The 17338-nt window shown below is 46.5% G+C and overlaps 1 protein-coding gene across 4 annotated transcripts in view; it reads left to right on the forward strand.

Moving 5' to 3' along the window:
- The window catches only part of znf385c (zinc finger protein 385C), a 171999-nt gene extending 155370 nt beyond the window's left edge, over positions 1 to 16629 (forward strand). For 3 of the 4 annotated variants that reach the window (XM_069185544.1, XM_069185545.1, XM_069185547.1), the window contains 6 exons: positions 4994 to 5186; positions 11626 to 11967; positions 12231 to 12418; positions 13594 to 13692; positions 14464 to 14553; positions 15631 to 16629. In XM_069185544.1, coding sequence (XP_069041645.1) covers positions 4994 to 5186; positions 11626 to 11967; positions 12231 to 12418; positions 13594 to 13692; positions 14464 to 14553; positions 15631 to 15861 — 1143 coding nt within the window. In that variant the 3' untranslated portion in view covers positions 15862 to 16629. Of the gene's footprint in view, positions 1 to 4993; positions 5187 to 11625; positions 11968 to 12230; positions 12419 to 13593; positions 13693 to 14463; positions 14554 to 15472; positions 15551 to 15630 lie in introns of those variants that run through there. The other variant, XM_069185546.1, reaches the window with a different exon arrangement.
- Positions 16630 to 17338: the final 709 nt, after the last annotated feature.

Genomic DNA, 17338 nt, shown 5'->3' on the forward strand with positions numbered 1-17338 from the left:
CAGTACCCCCCCCTGGCTTTGTTTTGTAACTACTCCATTCCTCGGTTTTAATACCCCCGTGAAAAATCAAAAGCAAATCATCAATCATCTGAGCAGAGTGATTGAGGCAGAGCGTGGGCATCCGAGTAATGAAAAGCAGAATGAGCACGAGATTATTAAAGCCTTGTGTCACTACCTTTGAACTAATTAACAATCGATACGATTCTCTTTCATAACGCTGTCTTCTTGCGTCCCCTTCATCTTTTCTATTAGACAGGCTGTCAGTGAACCGGTCTGAAATTGCTTTTTCTTTTTTCACTAATTCAATTCATTTTACTCTTATTTGTATCGGGACTTTATTTTATTGCTTATTTGCATTTATATGACAGAGTGAAAGTTGGGGAATTCTAATGAGGCTTTCCTCGAAATGAAACTGGAGGTCATTTTTATCACAGGTGAGCAGAGAGACCATATTTCACCGATGTGACACCCGTTTAATGACATAAATTAAAAAATAAAAAATTAGTGCTTCAGAAAATTGAAGTTTGGGTCATTACAGCCTTGATAGAGTTTGCTTATGTTTCTGCAGTTGTAATAATCAGGCAGGGTGCAGGGACACTGCCATACACATTTCAGCCTGCAAGTCGAGAGGACTAAGTGTTTCTTTTTATAAAATGTTGAGATGCTAATTATTTTTGCTGAATGCAAAAGCTACTAATTTCAGAAGGGAAAATAATTAATCCCTCATCAGCTCCCCATGCTTCTACACTACTCCACTCCAGGAAAGATGATGAAAAAACTAAATCTCAAAACAGTTTTGCACTGCAAGAACAGAGGACTGACAGAGCCATCACAGAGTCACCTTTGTGATTAGGTTCTGCAGCCTGTGACATAGAGGAGGGATTTCTGAGATAAGGGATTTAAATTACAATGGGATTTTTTCCATAACTAACAGCACCCCTCCTTGACCATGAGTTGCAATTGCTTTTTTGTAAGTTTCACGTATGGATGACAAAATGCCCAACACAAAACAGAGCATGCACGAAATCAACAGTATCGGGTTGATTTGTGCACAACCCAGGGCCTGACACTGAAGGAAATGTACGTGAAGGAATTCATATTGCAGTAAAACCTGATCACGCTTACTTTGGGAGAGGGCGTACTGGAATATGGCTGTGCTGTAAAAAGTGTCCAAAAGTTGGAGCAAGCCCACCCCCGTGGAAAAACATTGCTGAAGTAAAAAGGAAAAGCAGAAAATGTGCTGCTCTCAATTCCAGAGGTACATCCAGCGCCCGCTGAACAACATCTCACCCCCTGCGCCATCACCGTATCACCAAAAGCGATTTATCTCTGCTTCAGCGCTTCCTCTTGGCAAAGATGTTTCAAACATATTAAAACACCAGATGTCCTGCCTGCGCTTTCGCTGCATGAAACAGTTTGCATCAAACCATCAGTCCTGTTCTCCAGCACTAACGAATAATCACTTTTTAGGCACTATTAGCATTGATCCCCGCTGGGGAGTATCTTTCACAGTGGGTTAATCAGTTAAACCCAGAAGAATTCCTGCTCCCCCAGCCCCCCCCAAGTCATTTGAAATTGCTCTGCAGAAGCAGCTAGTGAAATCTCAGAATTGCAGATTGGTTTTATTGCTTAATTCTGTTCCTTAATCGTATTTTCTACTACTTGCATCCCTTAATCACGCCACATTTGATTACTATTATCCTTATTCTTTCTAAAGTTGTTTTCTTTGTTTTTGTTTCTTAATTAACTTGTTTTGTTATCCGTGGCTATGCTTTTGTTTTACTTTCTAGTGGGGTTTTTGAAGACCCGCCTTTAATTCTTTTTACTGCTTGTCTGGCTTTAACAGTGGCAAGCTTAGCCATCTCTTGATTTCAGGAAAAAGGAAAGCCAATGTCGCCTTCGATAGCAGGGTTTTGAAAGCGTATCACTGTTGCGATTCACAAGTCTCCAGCCAGGCAGAGTGTGAGCCTCAGGACTGAGGACTGGTTCTGGGGTGATTTGTGCCTTAGTGGGATGGGAGGGCTGATGACTATAGAAACTGTCTTGACGGAGAAGGAAATAAGAGACCAGTCGTTCCTTTCAGTTCCAGTAATTATACTACAGTAGCTAGTAGTCACTGTCACAGTGGCTTATAGAATAAGGCAGAAAGCCATTACGTTCTGGCTAATGAATTGAAGGCCAAGCAATGTATCGGTGGACCTCAGTCTGTTGCAGTAGCATTCTCTTTTAATACATTAAAACAGCACATGAGCTCAGATCCTAAGGCAACCTGTTTGAAAGACCAGGAAGGACTTCATTAGTAATTATAATAATTGCTTACACTTATATGGCGCTTTTCTGGACACCACTCAAAGCGTTTTAGAGGTCATAGGGGTCCCCTCCACCACCACCAGTGTGCAGCCCCACCTGGATGATGCAACAGCAGCCACAGTGCACCAGTACACTCCCCACACACCAGCTCTCAGTGGGTAGAGAGCAGAGTGATGAAGCCTGTTCAGAGATGGGGATTATTAGGAGGCCATGATTGGTAAGGGCCAATGGGAAATCTGGCCAGGATGCCAACTAGAACAAACTGGAACAAGCTGCCTGGCCTTGCTGTCAAAGCTGACACCCTGGTTTGTTTCAGGAAAAGGCTAGATGAGGTCAACTCAGTTAGTTACTAGCAGCCAACCAAGCTGCTGTACATGAGCCAGGATTGTCTCCCCTTGCTTATAACCTTTCTTATGTTCTTCAGAGCACTTCCTTCCCCATAGTTCCCTCTTGTTGGGAGCACACACCACTCCTCTGTTTGTGATTCATTGTTGATTCTGAACAAGTCCCTAAGGTTGACTGTCAAAGCTTTTAAGGCCGCCGAGTACTTTAGAATTCAGACACTAGTTTCCCCTTCGCATCCAGATTTGAAGTCGGTAGGAGTAACGAGACCAGGAGTTACAGTAAGGCTTCTGTGTATTGAGCCTGCTAGGGAATGCAATGTCACTCCCTTGGAACTGGCTTCTCCCACAGCACGAGGGCCGGCCCTTTGGCATTGGAGAATTCACCGCTGTCCAGGTCGGCAGCATGTGAACTACTTAAACTACTTCTAGGATTTATATATTGAATATTTGTCCTTACTTTTATGTAATGCTTAAGCACAGGTCAGTAGAGCAGCAGCACCATGTGGCTCTGAAATTGAAGGTGCCAGTGAGTGGCCATGACTGAATCCCAGCGGGAGCAGAGCTGCACACGTTACACCTTCCTCCTCCCTCTAAAGCAGGGAAGACAGGGTAGACAGGCTCGACTAGCGAAACAAGGGCACAGATGCATGTACGAAAGGCCTAACCGGAATAAGTGCTGTCAAAATGAGGGCTCGGTAAAGTGCTGGCAATCTCCGATAACTGCAAACCGTTTTCTGACTCTTTTATCAGAAGCCGCTGATAGCGCCGGCCTCCTGCAGACTCTAAGTTCAGAGAGAATGTCGTTCAGCACTTAAGTGCCAAGTGCAGGGTGTTGGGTTGTTAACATTTTAGTGTCTGCTGGCAATTACCAGCCTGAATAATGGCAGAAATTACCCATTGAACGCTAATGGAGAAGCTCTTAAAAAGGTTTTCACTTGATAATGAAAGACCCCTTTTATTTATTTATTTTGCTTTTTATTATCTGTTGTTGTGAGTTCGGGCCTGTAATTTGGGGATGATGGGGGCCAGGGAAATTGTGCCTCTACAGCAGTGTTTTGAAAATGACAGGAGGTGTCAGTGGCGATGGGGATGGGAGGGGGGTGGGTGCACGTATTGACTGAGGAAGACGCTTGAGAGTGAGCTCCCATTGTGCATGCCAGCACTACACTTTTAAAAGGTAGTTATGCAGATAAGAGGCGGCCTTGTTGCACATCACAATCACATAATAATACCGTTGGTTTCCTGTGTCTGTGTCGGGGTTCTTATCAGGCATGAGCAGGCTCTCACCGGCAGGCTGTCCTGTATTGTTTCTTGTTTGACTGGAGCCCTGCTTCTGAATGTAAATCACATGTAGCCAGCCAATGTCTTGATAATAGGCGACATATCCCCCCTAGAATTTACATCAGCAATTCGTTGTGCGTCGTTATAAATTCCCTTCGGAGGGCACATACTGTTCTGGAGCCGAGCGCTCTCCATGCTGGGGAAAGCTTATCAGCAGTGACAACACTGTCCTCTTATTTTTTTATCACTTTGCTTTAAATTGCAAATGGCACCATCACTTCGGGTCACCGAGTCTTCCTGCTATTAAATAGAAGCAAAGCAGGGCACTCTGTTCTGGCTCGTCCTGCCTGCACTGCTACTGCAAAGGCAGCAGCCCCTCCGTGCCAGTGGCCGCCTGTTCGCGTCCGTGGGTGGACTGGGCCCCCCGTCACCGGGGTGCGACTCCTGCGGAGCAGAGACCCCCATCGTCCGCCACGTTTTCTCAACCAGCCAGACACCAGCGCCTCGTACTACTGTGTCATAGAACTTCACAAAGACCTGGACTGCTGCATCTCGCCAGTACAGAAAGAGGCCAACAAGTACAACAAGGAGCCCCACTCTTTTACTGTGCTGGGTAACGGCCTGGTTTGAAAGAGACAGGATCATGTTGTTCAGCTACAGTCTGGACATGACGAATGCAGTTGGTTAAAGACATATGACCCCTTTTCCACTTTATAACATCTGTAGGTCTCTGAAGGGCGACTGGCTCAGGTAGCAGACGTTGCAACACTGGACATAAAGCTGTCTTGCGTACCCTTTTTGGGTACACAAGGAATCGCATCATGAGGTTCTCAGGTCAGGGAGCTGCTAGCAATAAGACAAGCAAGCTGGGGATCACTGGCCTTCTCTCGTTTCTGACTTTTATTACTCCTGTTGCTGCTCGATCGGATGTCCGAGAGCAGGGAGGGCCAGGCGTGGCCTGGTGGTGACGCAGATGAGCACGTTCTCTCCGTGAGATGGGGAGCTAGGCGGGCGCGATGTGTCTGAGCTTTTGCTTTTTAAACCTTCTTGCCACACAGAACCAAGCGGAGGCCCACTACAAAGGACACAAGCACACCCGCAAGCTGAAAGCCATCGAAGCCCAGAAGAACAAGCAGAGGAGCTCGGGCGCCGCGGTGTCGGCCGGGAGGGAGAGGGAGAGGGACCGGGAGAAGATCAGGGTCCCCGAAACGCTGCCCGCGCTCATGGAGCGCAGTCTGATGGACGCCACCAGTGAGTACCCCCCCCGAAACCAAGAAAGAGAAATGGGCAGAAGCAGGTTCACTTCTTGTCCTTCTTTTTTCTTTTTCTCCTGCCTTTCCCTCTCCCTGTCCTCTTCAGATATTGTAGAATTTGCAATAAACAGGCCACTCCAGCATCCTCCCCTCCCATTTCCAGTTTTTCTGGGCGACATGAGCCAGTGGCAAACTGTTTCTGTGGTCTCTGCTGGCGCTCTGTACCACCTGCAACAAGGGAAACCCAATTCTGAGACCCCAGTGCTCCCCAGACCATTCCTGAGGAGCTGGTGAGCCAACAGGGGCTGGGCCTGCAGGAGTAGCAGCTGCAGGTGATTTATTGTCCCATTCAGCTTCTCTCTCTCTCTGTTCGGCAGATGGGCCCAAATATAGTGAACCTGATCCATCGAGGTCTCTTTTTCGTGGTGCTGCAGGATTGATGCTGCACTTTAGGTAGAGAGATGAAAACAAAGATAGGGCCCTGTGGCGATGGGAGTGATCCTTCGGCACCTGGCCACCAGAGACACAGCAACAGACCGAATCCATCAGCTTCACATCTGATGGTTTCAAGTGAAAAGATAATTAAGTAGGGGGAAAAAAGAGTAGCTGAGAGGTAGTTCAAGTAGGGGGCTGCATCAGCATGCGTGGGCTGCATCAGCATGCGTGGGCTGCAAAGGAACAGGTAAAGGTTAATTCCACGCTGAAAGGAAAAGAGAAACAACGTTTCAGCTGTGGAGCCTCCTTCAGGTGTGGCCTAGTGGTATGATAAACCTTCTCCCTGCTGTTGCCCCCCAGGTGCTCAACAACAGATTAGCGCAGGAACAAGCATGCCGATGTGTACTTGTGTGGTTTAAAGGGCTACAGTGTGTGGTGACATAAAAGTTATATGAGGTTTGAGTGAGAAGCTACATCACCATGCAGGTTGCAAAGGATGAACTTCGGCATGAAATTAACCTCTGTTTGGTTTGTTCCATAAAAGCTATATGACTACTAGCTGTTCCATTTCTGTACTATTAATAGAAACTGACATTGGTTTACTTGATCACACTCTGGGCGTATGTGATAATGGCTAAAGAATATAAAAGTGTAAGGAGCCTGAGAGGGCACATTCCACCAACTCGAGGCTGCGTCTGCCTATTCCTGGCGTGACATCACTGCCCACAGCTTTTTATCCTCCCCTCCCCCAGAAATATCGCTCTTATCTCTGGTGTTACACCTATCGAGAAGTTACACAAGATCAATAATGCTAATGATCCATTATTGGTATTCCTGTTCTGTTTCTGCTGACAGCTGTTAATACACTGCACAGTAGACAGAGGACGCTTTCTTGACAACTGCTCCAACCCACATTTCTGAAGCACTTCAGAAAGTGACAGCAAGCCAGTGGCTCAAACAGGCTAGTATTACAATGGGGAAATGGCGGTGTTAGAGTAATATTGTAAAAAAGAAAGTTTCATGATTGAGTGCTCAGTAAGGCTGGAGAGCTCCCCACTCCCCACCACCCCAGCTCTGGGAGGTGGGCAAGGTGCCACCTGCTGCCATCTGGCTCTGCCATCACCAGGATGGCTGGAGATTTTATTCTCTAAAGACAAATAAACAAACAGGTTAATTAAAGGGGAACTTCAGTCCCAATTTCTCAGACCGGTTATTAAATCAGGGTAACAAAATAAATCCATTGACGGCATCACAAAATTTTAACAAATTCTGAATGAAACACAAAATTGTGAACTTAGTGAAAGTACTGTATGGTCGCCCTGTTGTCGCAAACCACGCAAGTCCGTGTGAATGGCCCTTTCCCCTCACTAGTGTCCATAGTGACTAATGTAATGCGATATACGAGTGAATCAGTACAGGTTGTGCTGCAGATATTATGCAAAGATATTTGGGCTTTTCCACCGCACAACAATTATTAAGCCACACTGTTCGGGCGCCCTTCACTCCGGCCAATAATCCAAGCAGGTGTGATCTGGGTCTCCCAGCTCAGACTTTTTTTCGCAGTGTTTTATTAACTAACGAAAGATGAACAGTAATGCAGAAATGTGTGTGGTGTGTTGCTTAATTGATGCAGTCATTACTTTCATGTCAAGAGCAGCTTTGAAATGTTAATAATAATAATAATAATAATAATAATAATTAATAATTTCTTACGCTTATATAGCGCTTTTCTGGACACTCCACTCAAAGCGCTGTACAGGTAATGGGGATCCCCTCCACCACCACCACCAGTGTGCAGCCCCACCTGGATGATGCGACGGCAGCCATAGTGCGCCAGAACGCTCCCCACACACCAGCTCTCAGTGGGGAGGAGAGCAGAGTGATGAAGCCAGTTCATAGATGGGGGTTATTAGAAGGCCATGATTGTTAAGGGCCAATGGGAAATTTGGCCAGGACGCCGGGGTTACACCCCTACTCTTTTTTGTTTGGTCCAAGGGTGATCCAGAGGCTTACTCTGCAGTGGCGCTTTTGCCAAAAGAAGGCATGCTTGCACACTCAGGTACACACAGGAGTTCATAGTCCCCATCCGTGCTTGCAAGCCCACCAGGAAGAAATCACAAACCACGCAAGGGGGCTCTGGCTTGTAGATCAATTTGAGAAATTTAAGAAGCAACTGAGATTTTGAACTCAGACTTTCTGTGGGAGCCAGGAATGAAAAGCTGACAAAAGCCTGGCGCAAAAAGCCTTCCCCATCCAATTTCGCTTCGTATTCTTCAGCGAGGAGCATCTGAAAAGACTGTGGGGAGACAGAGAGCGAATGAAAGAAAAAAAAAACTGGGCAGACGAGCAGATAAGCCGCAGCTCACTTTATGTCCTGAATAATCTTACACTTCCAAGGCAATTTCATGACAAGGAATGATCCTTAATAAACTCACTTGTGTAATTCATCTAATGTGAAATTGAAATGCATCAGAGCAGGCAAGCCTCACTGTCTGACAATGTGGCTTTGTAATGTGATAATGCCCAGAATTAACGCTGTATGAAATTAGCTGCATTTGTAACCCATATTAACAATATGCAAGCAAGGCCTGGATTCATGATGAGTGGAAAATGCTGAACAATATGCGATTCCTACTATGAATAGCTTGCCATTTGACTTCTTCAAAGGCTGGAAATGGGTTCAGTTAACAGTACTGTTTTGCTTTGGATGAAAGGGAGCAGGCTGTATTTTAAGAGCATTCAAGGATGCTGAAAGAAAATCATTTGATACAATCTGTTTGACTGAAACGTGACCTTCCCAGAATCACAGAAGATTTTTTTACATGTGAGTGAAGGGGCTGAGCTGCAGCTGGTGGAGGTGTACTGACTATGGCTGAGTACAGAGGAGGGTACTGAGCTCCATCTGGCGCAGTGCAAGCTAGCAAAAAACAGTACTGTATGGATATGCACATCCTAATGCTGAATGCAAAGTAGTGAAGATAAGTACAGTACTGTTAATTGGACCAATACAATAGCGAACATTAAGGTGCGCAATGTGGCAGGTACAGAGCAGTATAACATTCTGCAATTCTGTATAGTACAATACAGATTGAAAGTGCAGGGTGGTATTGCATTACATCACGTTATATGTAGTACAATGTAGCCCCAGCATGATTTACTTTATACAGTACTTTCACTTCCTGTGTCTACTGTATATGTTTAGCCTATATCTCTGTTGATTGCCATTGTTTTTCTTCTTTGCTGCATTCAGTAGCTATTCCTTCTTCTGGGATGGGGAGGTGAGGTCAGCTGTACAGTGCCTGTGTGCAATGCATGCTGGCCTCCCCAGTGTGTGTCCCTCTCGAATTGCACTGAAGAGTGGTTCCACAAGCCAGCAGACTTTGCATGGAAGCTGGCACTCTAGGAGAGGCCAGATGATACAGACTGGGTCTCGGAATGAGTAAGCTTAATGGGAAGAAGATAGGTTTCTGGTCACTTGGCTTGGCTTTATGCAGCATGCAGGGCCTGATCCAGACACTCAAGAAGAAGGCACTTTTGCTCTCTTAACTTGTTGCTCACAGTCCAACAGCAGCTGGTGGCTTTGCAAGCACGACTGGTGAGCGCGATGAGCCCCCATTGGCCAGAAAGAGCAGGAGAGCCCCACGACTCTGGAGGCCCATCTTCAGACAGAGACCCACAGGGTCATGGGAAAGGGTCATGAGAGGGGACCATGGTGAAATATCACAACCTTTTAAGCCTTTTTTTGTTTATGTTCTGCATTTCTTGCTGTTTTTTTCACCAGTGTGCGTGGGAATTATTCAGACGTTTAATAACCCGACTCATTGATTTTGCTGTATTTTAAATTGCATCTTAGAGCAGCGAGCTGGAAAATAGATCAGATCAGAAAACGCTCGGTGAGTGCATAATAAAGGCACGCTTCCTTACTTTGTAATCGGAGATAATATTGGTGTTAAATTAATGACTGCGAGTGTTAAATCTCAATGTGCTCGATGAATCTGGTAGGCTTTAATTAAGCTAGGAAGGTGTGCTCGCAGTGGTTTAAAGGCTTTCTCTTGAATTTTTCCGAGTCAGTTCATCTACAACCAAAAAAACAGTCCCCTTGTGCTACTTACTTTATGCAAAGTAAGCAACTGTCACCTCTCAGAACTCTAGCAATAAGCAAAGGGTTTTATGACATGAGTCAATATCCTCTTCCATGAGCAGGCTTAACATGAAGGGGACGTTCGCAGGCTGCAGAAGACTGGCCGAGCCTTTTCCTCAAGATAAACTGCTCGTGTAACTCTGGCGCGAGACCTGTATTGTTTGCAAGACCATTAGCTCGTCTTTAGTTCGGTGTCGTTCCTGTGCTCTGTCTTCGAGAAACAGCTTAAGCAGAACATTCCCCTCCAATGCAGTGCCATCTATCGCCATGACAGTCCTGATAAACATTCGATTGACCTTCCTAGCAGCTCAGGTTCTACACCAGCAGCGCCTGTGCCAACGCAAAAGCAATCTTTGCAAAATCGACTTTTATTTAATTAAACCTGGAGAACAGTTTAAAGGAAAAGCAATGTAATCAAACCGTTACATTATCTTTGTTGTTCTTTATTCATTCTTTGCAAGCTTATTCACTAAAGCCCTGATTTTAGAAAAATGCCAGGAGGCCAAAAAGTTGTTTAAGCCAAAATATCTGTTGGTTTTTTTTGGGTCTTCATTTGCATAACTCAGAATAATTTACTCAGTCAAATAAAAGTTGCTTTGTTCCTCAATGCAACCATTTGTAATTTACAAATACCCAGAGATTTGGGAGCGATGAGTCAGGGTTCTTGGGAACATTATCAAGGAAACAGTCTTTTTGCTTTCTGTGTGGACTATTTCAGTGCCCTTAAATTGTGGAGTTCACCGTCATAGACCGTGTCGTCATATGTCTTGCTGCAGTGAGAAGATTTCGGGTGATTTCGGGTTGATTCAGGTGGGCAGGTGCCCGGGTATTCACAGGTGAGGCTGTCCCACAACATGACAGGCATCTGTGTGCCAGTTAGATATACACCTGAATTGCACAGGACAAATTATACTCGTTTCCCAGAAGGAATGGGTCTTCCTTAATACGGCACCAAAAAAGGAGGAACAGGGAGGAAGCCTGTGCTGTTGTTTTATATAGATTTACTGTGAAGCTCCTCACTGCTGCGTCCTGAAAGCTTTCTGTTGTTCACCTCCAGCCACCCAATGCAACAGCAGCTTATTGACTTCAGGAGAGTGGGCACGGCCATGGTCATCAGCATGTGTTTCCATTGTACATCAGTGCACAACGAGGAACCCCCTTAACTACAACCTGCCCTCCCAGGGGTCGCCCTCCCTGTAGAAATACAGGCCTCGCGCTGAAAGAGCCTCCGTACAAATCAAAAATGAGAAAATCTGTGAAAGGAGATTAAAAACTGGAGCAGGAGGAACTGAATAATTCAAAACAGGGCAGCGCTTTCCCTTTCTAAAAGATAAAGAGAAATAAGAAAATCAATTGACTGGCACTTGGACTTTGCTGTAGTGGGAGCGCTAGTATTAACCTCTCCTTTGTTACACAAAATCAAACGGAGATGCAGAGTGTCAGAACATGGCAGGATCAGACGCCTTCCGGCGCTGACTTCCCAGGAAAACGTTGACTTTTTCACAGCAACAATGGGGCAAGATGTGGGCTCTCTTTGGTGAAGTCGGGGGTGGGGTTGAACTTGCAACTTTTTCACTTTCCGCAGCGAAGGTCAGAGGTCAATGAATGGAGAGAAGGGGATTGTTACAATTTGAGAACTTTTGGTCGAAATCCGTAGGTCAAAAACCAGACTGAAAACCAGATGGAGGCAATCAAAGTCCTAATGCTCTTTGGTGTAATAATAAGCAGGGCTTTGTGTTGTTAGGCTGTGTGCGGGACTGTAATTGTGTTGCACAGCGAGTGCTGTAGTGCTGCTGTGTGTGTTGGTGCTGGAGTGTGTGTTTCCTGTTTGCCCCAGTGACTCAGTGCGGTCTCTCCCCAGCTCTGTCCATGGACCCCGAGTCTGGGAAGGGGAAGGAGACTCCAGGGGGCTTGGTGGTGCTCACACCCGTCTCCGAGGTCTCCTCCCTGGAGCTGGTGGCCCTGGCGGCACCGTCCCCCCAGGTCTCCCCGGCCTCCCAGCTCTCCGAGAGAGTGTCCGAGGCCGGCGCCCCCGACCCCCCCGCGCCCATCCTCGAGAGCAGCAGCCAGGAGCCCCCCCAGAGCGAGGCCGAACCCCGCGGGGAGGGGGACAAGGACCCCAAAAAGAGCAAGCCCCACCTGCACTGTCCCATCTGCAAAGTCACAGTCAACTCAGCGTCCCAGCTGGAGGCCCACAACAGCGGTACGTCACAGAGCCTTCTGGGAAGGGAGATGGGCCTGAGCGAGCTGCCCGGCCTGGAGACAGACAGGTGAACCCCATGAGTGGGGTTTGGCATGGTTGGAAAACCAATTGGGGAAAAAAAGATGCAGCAATTAAATTTAAATTGGATTTTTAGTCTTTAGTAGTGACTTAGCTGCTGCACAGCAGGGCGGTGCCTGCACTAGCTCCAGCAGCTGTGCTTCTGGCCGGGCTGCTCAAGTGTCCTGTGATTCCCTTCCTCCCAGGAGCCAAACACAAGCTGATGCTGGAGGGCCAGAGCGCCCAGCCGCGCCGGAGGAGCAAGGTGCTGCTGTCCCGCGCGGCCTGCAAGACCAAGCGGCTGGGGAACAAGGGCAGCGTGGGCGTGCAGAGCAAGGCCTTCCACTGCGAGGTGTGCGAGATCTACGTCAACTCGGAGACGCAGCTCAAGCAGGTCAGTCAGCCCTGCAGCGCGGCTCAGACAACAGGAACGGAGAGAAGATCAGATCACTTTATTGGCCATATACGATCTCTTGCATTAGGAATTTGTCTTTTCGCAGACCCCAGCTTGCTCTCCACGAGACACACAGACAGGGAGAGAAGCTGGGGGTCTGCGAGAGTGCCTCTCATTGAGGTTTTTTGACGGTTCTATCCAAAACTATAATAAAGTGACCAGTGAGAGGGTTTGGATCAATAGGTGTGTCTGGGGAAAAAAGGTCATGTTCGCAGAGGTTAACGTTCACTTAATTAGAAATCCAAAAAGAATCCCGCTCTGGACAAGACAAGAACATGTGCAGAATCACTGTGGGGTTTGATTACCTTGAACCACTGTAAATCAAAGACCCGATTCATTCTGGTAAGGAAGAGAGGCTGTGTTGCAGTCCCTATTACACACACTCAGGAGTGCAAGCAAACGCACAGCCCTGCTGCAGAGAAGATTACCTCAACAACTGATGATCTACAAGCCACACCCTCTACTCACCCCCAGCCGCCCCACCGTAAAATAGAAATTTAATTCTCTCTGCAATTCGTCTCTGAAAAGCCAAACTCTGATGAAGCCAGCATAGTTAGATTTTAACTCATTTTAATTAGAAAAAGATGAATGAGCCTGCAGCACACTGCAAGTGGACTGGTCTCTGCGTATCTGCAACACCTGTAAATAGGACACAAATGAATCTGCACTTATTGGTTTAGCAGCGGGGTCTCAGCCTCCATTCCTTAAGTAAAATGGCCCCTTAATCTTATCCTTAAGTCAGAACTGACCATTTAAAGAGACTAACAGGGTTGTGGCTGTCCTGGACCAAGACTGGACAACCCTGCTGTTGTGGTTCCTAGAGCTTTTAAATTCATTCGCCTGAATAACCAATACCCTTCATTTAAGGGGAGGGTATCCTTTGGAGGTTTTCATGGAAAGCTGTAGGTTTCTTTCATTTTCTTTAGTCATAAATTAACTCATTTGTTCAGTTAGAGGGGGGTCAAGGGGTCTGAATAGCTTTGTACGTGAGGGGCTCAGAAATTCATGATCTAGAGATGCCGGGATCACTTGAGCATGGAGGCTGGAAATGAGCACAAGTTCAGGTTTGGGTCAGGAGGAGACGGTAACCTGTCCCATGTGATTTCTGTTTTCAGCACATGAACAGCAGGAGGCACAAGGACAGGCTGGCTGGGAAACCCCCCAAGCCCAAGTTCACCCCTTATAACAAAACCCAGCAGAACTCCATCTTGGCGGTGAGTAGACTGAGGGCCAGCCTGCTTGCAGGACCTGAGTTCAGCCATCTGTATGGCTGTCTGCAGAGGTGTGTGAGGCAGCAGAGACCTCCACCCCAGCAAAGCAGCTCTGCAGTCAGTGATATGGAAGATGTGAGCAAGCACCAAGTGATGCAAGCACACACAGATCAGCATCCTAGTAGCTTTCACATCTTTCTCATGCTGTTCATGATACAGTTGCTCATGGAGGTGACCTGTCTCATCGGGGGCCAGGAAGGCCTGTGGGGAAAAAACAGGTAGTTGCACTGTATGTGGGCGTATTCATGCGTGTTGCAGTTCATCAGGACCAAGATGTTCAAACCTGTGCCTTAAACAGAAGCAGATGAAAAGTACCGAATCTTTTCACTTCTGAAACGGGGGGACTGTGAGAGGAAAACAATTATTCACAGTACTAGGAAGTATGGACATAGGATGGCTTCTAGAGCAACAGTGAAATGCAGAGAAAGTGCAGGTCAACATGACAAGGGTGCAGTGAAGTCTGACAGTAGGACTGGGGGTTGTGGGTGTCTGAAACACGGTACTGAGTCGCGTCATTAAAGGTGATTTCTGAGCATCCTTCATGAAAGGGCCCAGAGATCCTTGGATGACTTCGTTGTTGGCAGCTAAAGTAGCTGAAAGTCTCCTCTGGTTTGTAACCTTTCTTTGCTCTGCCCTGCCCTGCCCTGCCCCCTCTGGGCCTTGAGGGTGATGGGGGCACCTCTGATCTGACCGTGTCCTCCTGTGTCCTGGCAGAACGTGAGGTGGAGTGGATACGCTGGAGGCGCAGTATCAGCCATGAAGAAAGTGTTTGGGCGTTGCAACCTGACCTCACTCTCCACCCAGGTGGGTACAAGTGGATGCAGGTGGGTTGAGGTGCAGGGGAAGGAGCACTGTTTGTTGTGCCAACCTGAAAAAACATAAGGGCTTTTTTAGAATGAGATACAAAGAGAAAATTCAAATTACTCAAATTAAACTCTCCTGCAGGCATGATTGCCTTTGAGTCTATAGCATGTATATATTTAATTAATTTTTTGCAATGGCATAAACTGTATTCTTATTATAAATGAGCACAACCAACCATCATCATGAACATGCACTGCTTTGGACCTCCCCAAGAAATTCCTAATCAACCCGTGCTATTATTATTCTTTAAAAATCTTTATTTTTAAAAAAAAATCCATTTTAAGCCATCTTTACGGAGAAACCTTCCTGTCACATTCATGACAACTGGTTGTTGTTTTTCCACGTCCAAGTCTGAGCAGCGTGGAGGAAAGGGATAAACCAAGCAGTGTGACGCTGGTCTTGGAATTCTGCCTCTGTTGGACAGCTTAAAAATAAACTGCGCAAAAACAGAAGAGTTGGGCGAAGAGGGGCCAGACACATGCAAGTTTCTTATTTATCCAGCTGTTGGGGAAATGGACGGTCCCTGTGTAGCAGAAATTCTTGTCTGGGATATTTAAAGCAGGAATGGGAGGCTGGTTTTAGATTCTCCGTTAAATGACCTCTGATTTCATCTCTCATTGTCAGCCTTAACATCTAATGGGCTGGAAGGCCACCCTGAAACTGTTTCTCTTAGCCTGTGCTTTTTAGGTACTGCCCTTAACTAAAATAACCCAATTGGGGGTTCTCAGAGATGACTAGATTTATGTGCCTGTTGCACCAGTGAAAACAAGCATTTTTTTTCTCAGTCTGTTCCTAAAAACGGCTTCATTTGATGGACGGACAAACGCAACATCTTTTTTTCTATTGTGTTATTTTCTAGATTTTTCGATGGAAGTTGGTAAACGCGTGTCTTTGTTCCCAGGACATCGTGGTAGGCTTGTAAAAACCTGTTCGGAAAGTGCAAAGCTGCCCTGCATTGCCAGTGATCCTCCCCAGAGGAAGACCCTTCGTGTGACCCTGTCCTGCTGTCTCTTCCAGACCAAACTGGCCCTGCAGAAGCAGCTGACCAAGACCCTGACCACAGGATTCCTGCCGAGCCCACTCAGCCCTGCAGCCCTGTGCACCGTAGCTGCCAATCCCCTGGCGCTGCGCCACCCGGCGAGCACCGCCACCCTCATCCAGACCCCCCTGCTGGGACCTGCCCTGTTCCGGCCGGCACCGGGGCCCCTGAGGGCCACACACACCCCTATCATGTTCACCCCTTACTAAGCCCAGCACTGTGGCGTTGGACACAACCTTCAGTAGGGGTGAAGTGGAGCTATGCAGCCATGGCAAGCTAGGAGCAAACAGTCATAAAACATCCCTCCTATAAATATGTTTATATTTATATATCACACACATGCAATGCATTACCTTGTTAAAAATATTTAAGAAAACAATGAGTTTTGGAGCCATGTAACCTTTCGGTTTGTTTGTTTTTTTTTCCAGACAATGGTTTGCAATTGTTGTGTGAGCTGGAGACTCTAATGTAGAAGCCTTTTGAGAAAACGGTTCAAAGATATTAGATTCCTACTATCACAAAGTGTACCGTGTTTGTAAATTGTGGCTCCTAAAAACCAGATCCCTTTACTTGACTCTTCTTAAATATTTTTAACCCTGGATATCTGGGATGTCTAGCCCCTGGATTGTCTGATCAGATCCAGTGTGGCTTTCTATTCCTGTCAGTTCCTTACTAAGGGAATAGGTTCATCCATCAACGACATATCCCCAAGCTGGCCTTGTTAACGTGGGACAATGCAGTGGAATGCGACAGGAGCTCCAGTGGTTGGGAATACCTGGTGAGGAGCTTGAGGTCTAACACTTCCATTGAGCAGGTTCCAGGCTGATGCCCAAGGTAGCCGGTGTCATGTGATCGCTCCTGTTCCCAGGCCGGTGTTGGTGACTCTGGAGACAGTAGCTTGGCATTAGATAACGACAGACGGGGACTAAAATGACCATATCGTACTCAGAGTAAAAATGTGACCCCATCAGTTTAAATCTTATATCGTTTTTTTTTTCCTTCAAAAGCCTCATTTGAGATGATGATCTCCGTGTGATGGGATGTGCACACAGTGGGCGCCACACCATCTCAGTCGCCATAGCTGTGGTAGACCTGCCCTGCTTTCTAGTTGGAGTCTTAGACCTGCCCAGAAAACTCAACGCACAGCTTGGCTATTCTGTAACACATTATCACATCCCTGTGAAATGCGTGTGTGACACACGTGTGCTCTCATGCTTTGGGTGAGATTTCAGAAGGAGATGTGATATTCTGTACTTTACAGACATGCATGGTACAGCACACAGAGAAAATATTCCCATGCCTGTGGACATGGAAGGTGCCGATTGCCTTTTTTCTGGGATGCTGTCAGATATAATAGTTCCTGGTGCATAGAACTTCCCAGATCGACTTTTTCAATATTATCATTTTAAAAGTTATAATAGGTCGTATTTGCTGTGTGAATCCAAGTTTCTCATATCATTTGTAGGTTAATCAGGGGTAGTAAAAAAGTGGTTATTTGAAATGTATTAGATACATTACAGGTCAGCTTTTCTTGACTTGACTATTTTAATCAAAATCACACTGCAGTGGATTTAAATGCCATATTCTGCAGGTCAACAGTCCCCTTTTCTGCCATTTAAACGTTAAATAAAAAGAAGCATGCAGATCTACCAAAACCAAAATGTATTTGATAAAAATCAAATGAAT

The sequence above is a fragment of the Lepisosteus oculatus genome, chromosome 28 (genome assembly GCF_040954835.1).
Source record: "Lepisosteus oculatus isolate fLepOcu1 chromosome 28, fLepOcu1.hap2, whole genome shotgun sequence".
Classification (NCBI taxonomy): Eukaryota; Metazoa; Chordata; class Actinopteri; order Semionotiformes; family Lepisosteidae; genus Lepisosteus; species Lepisosteus oculatus.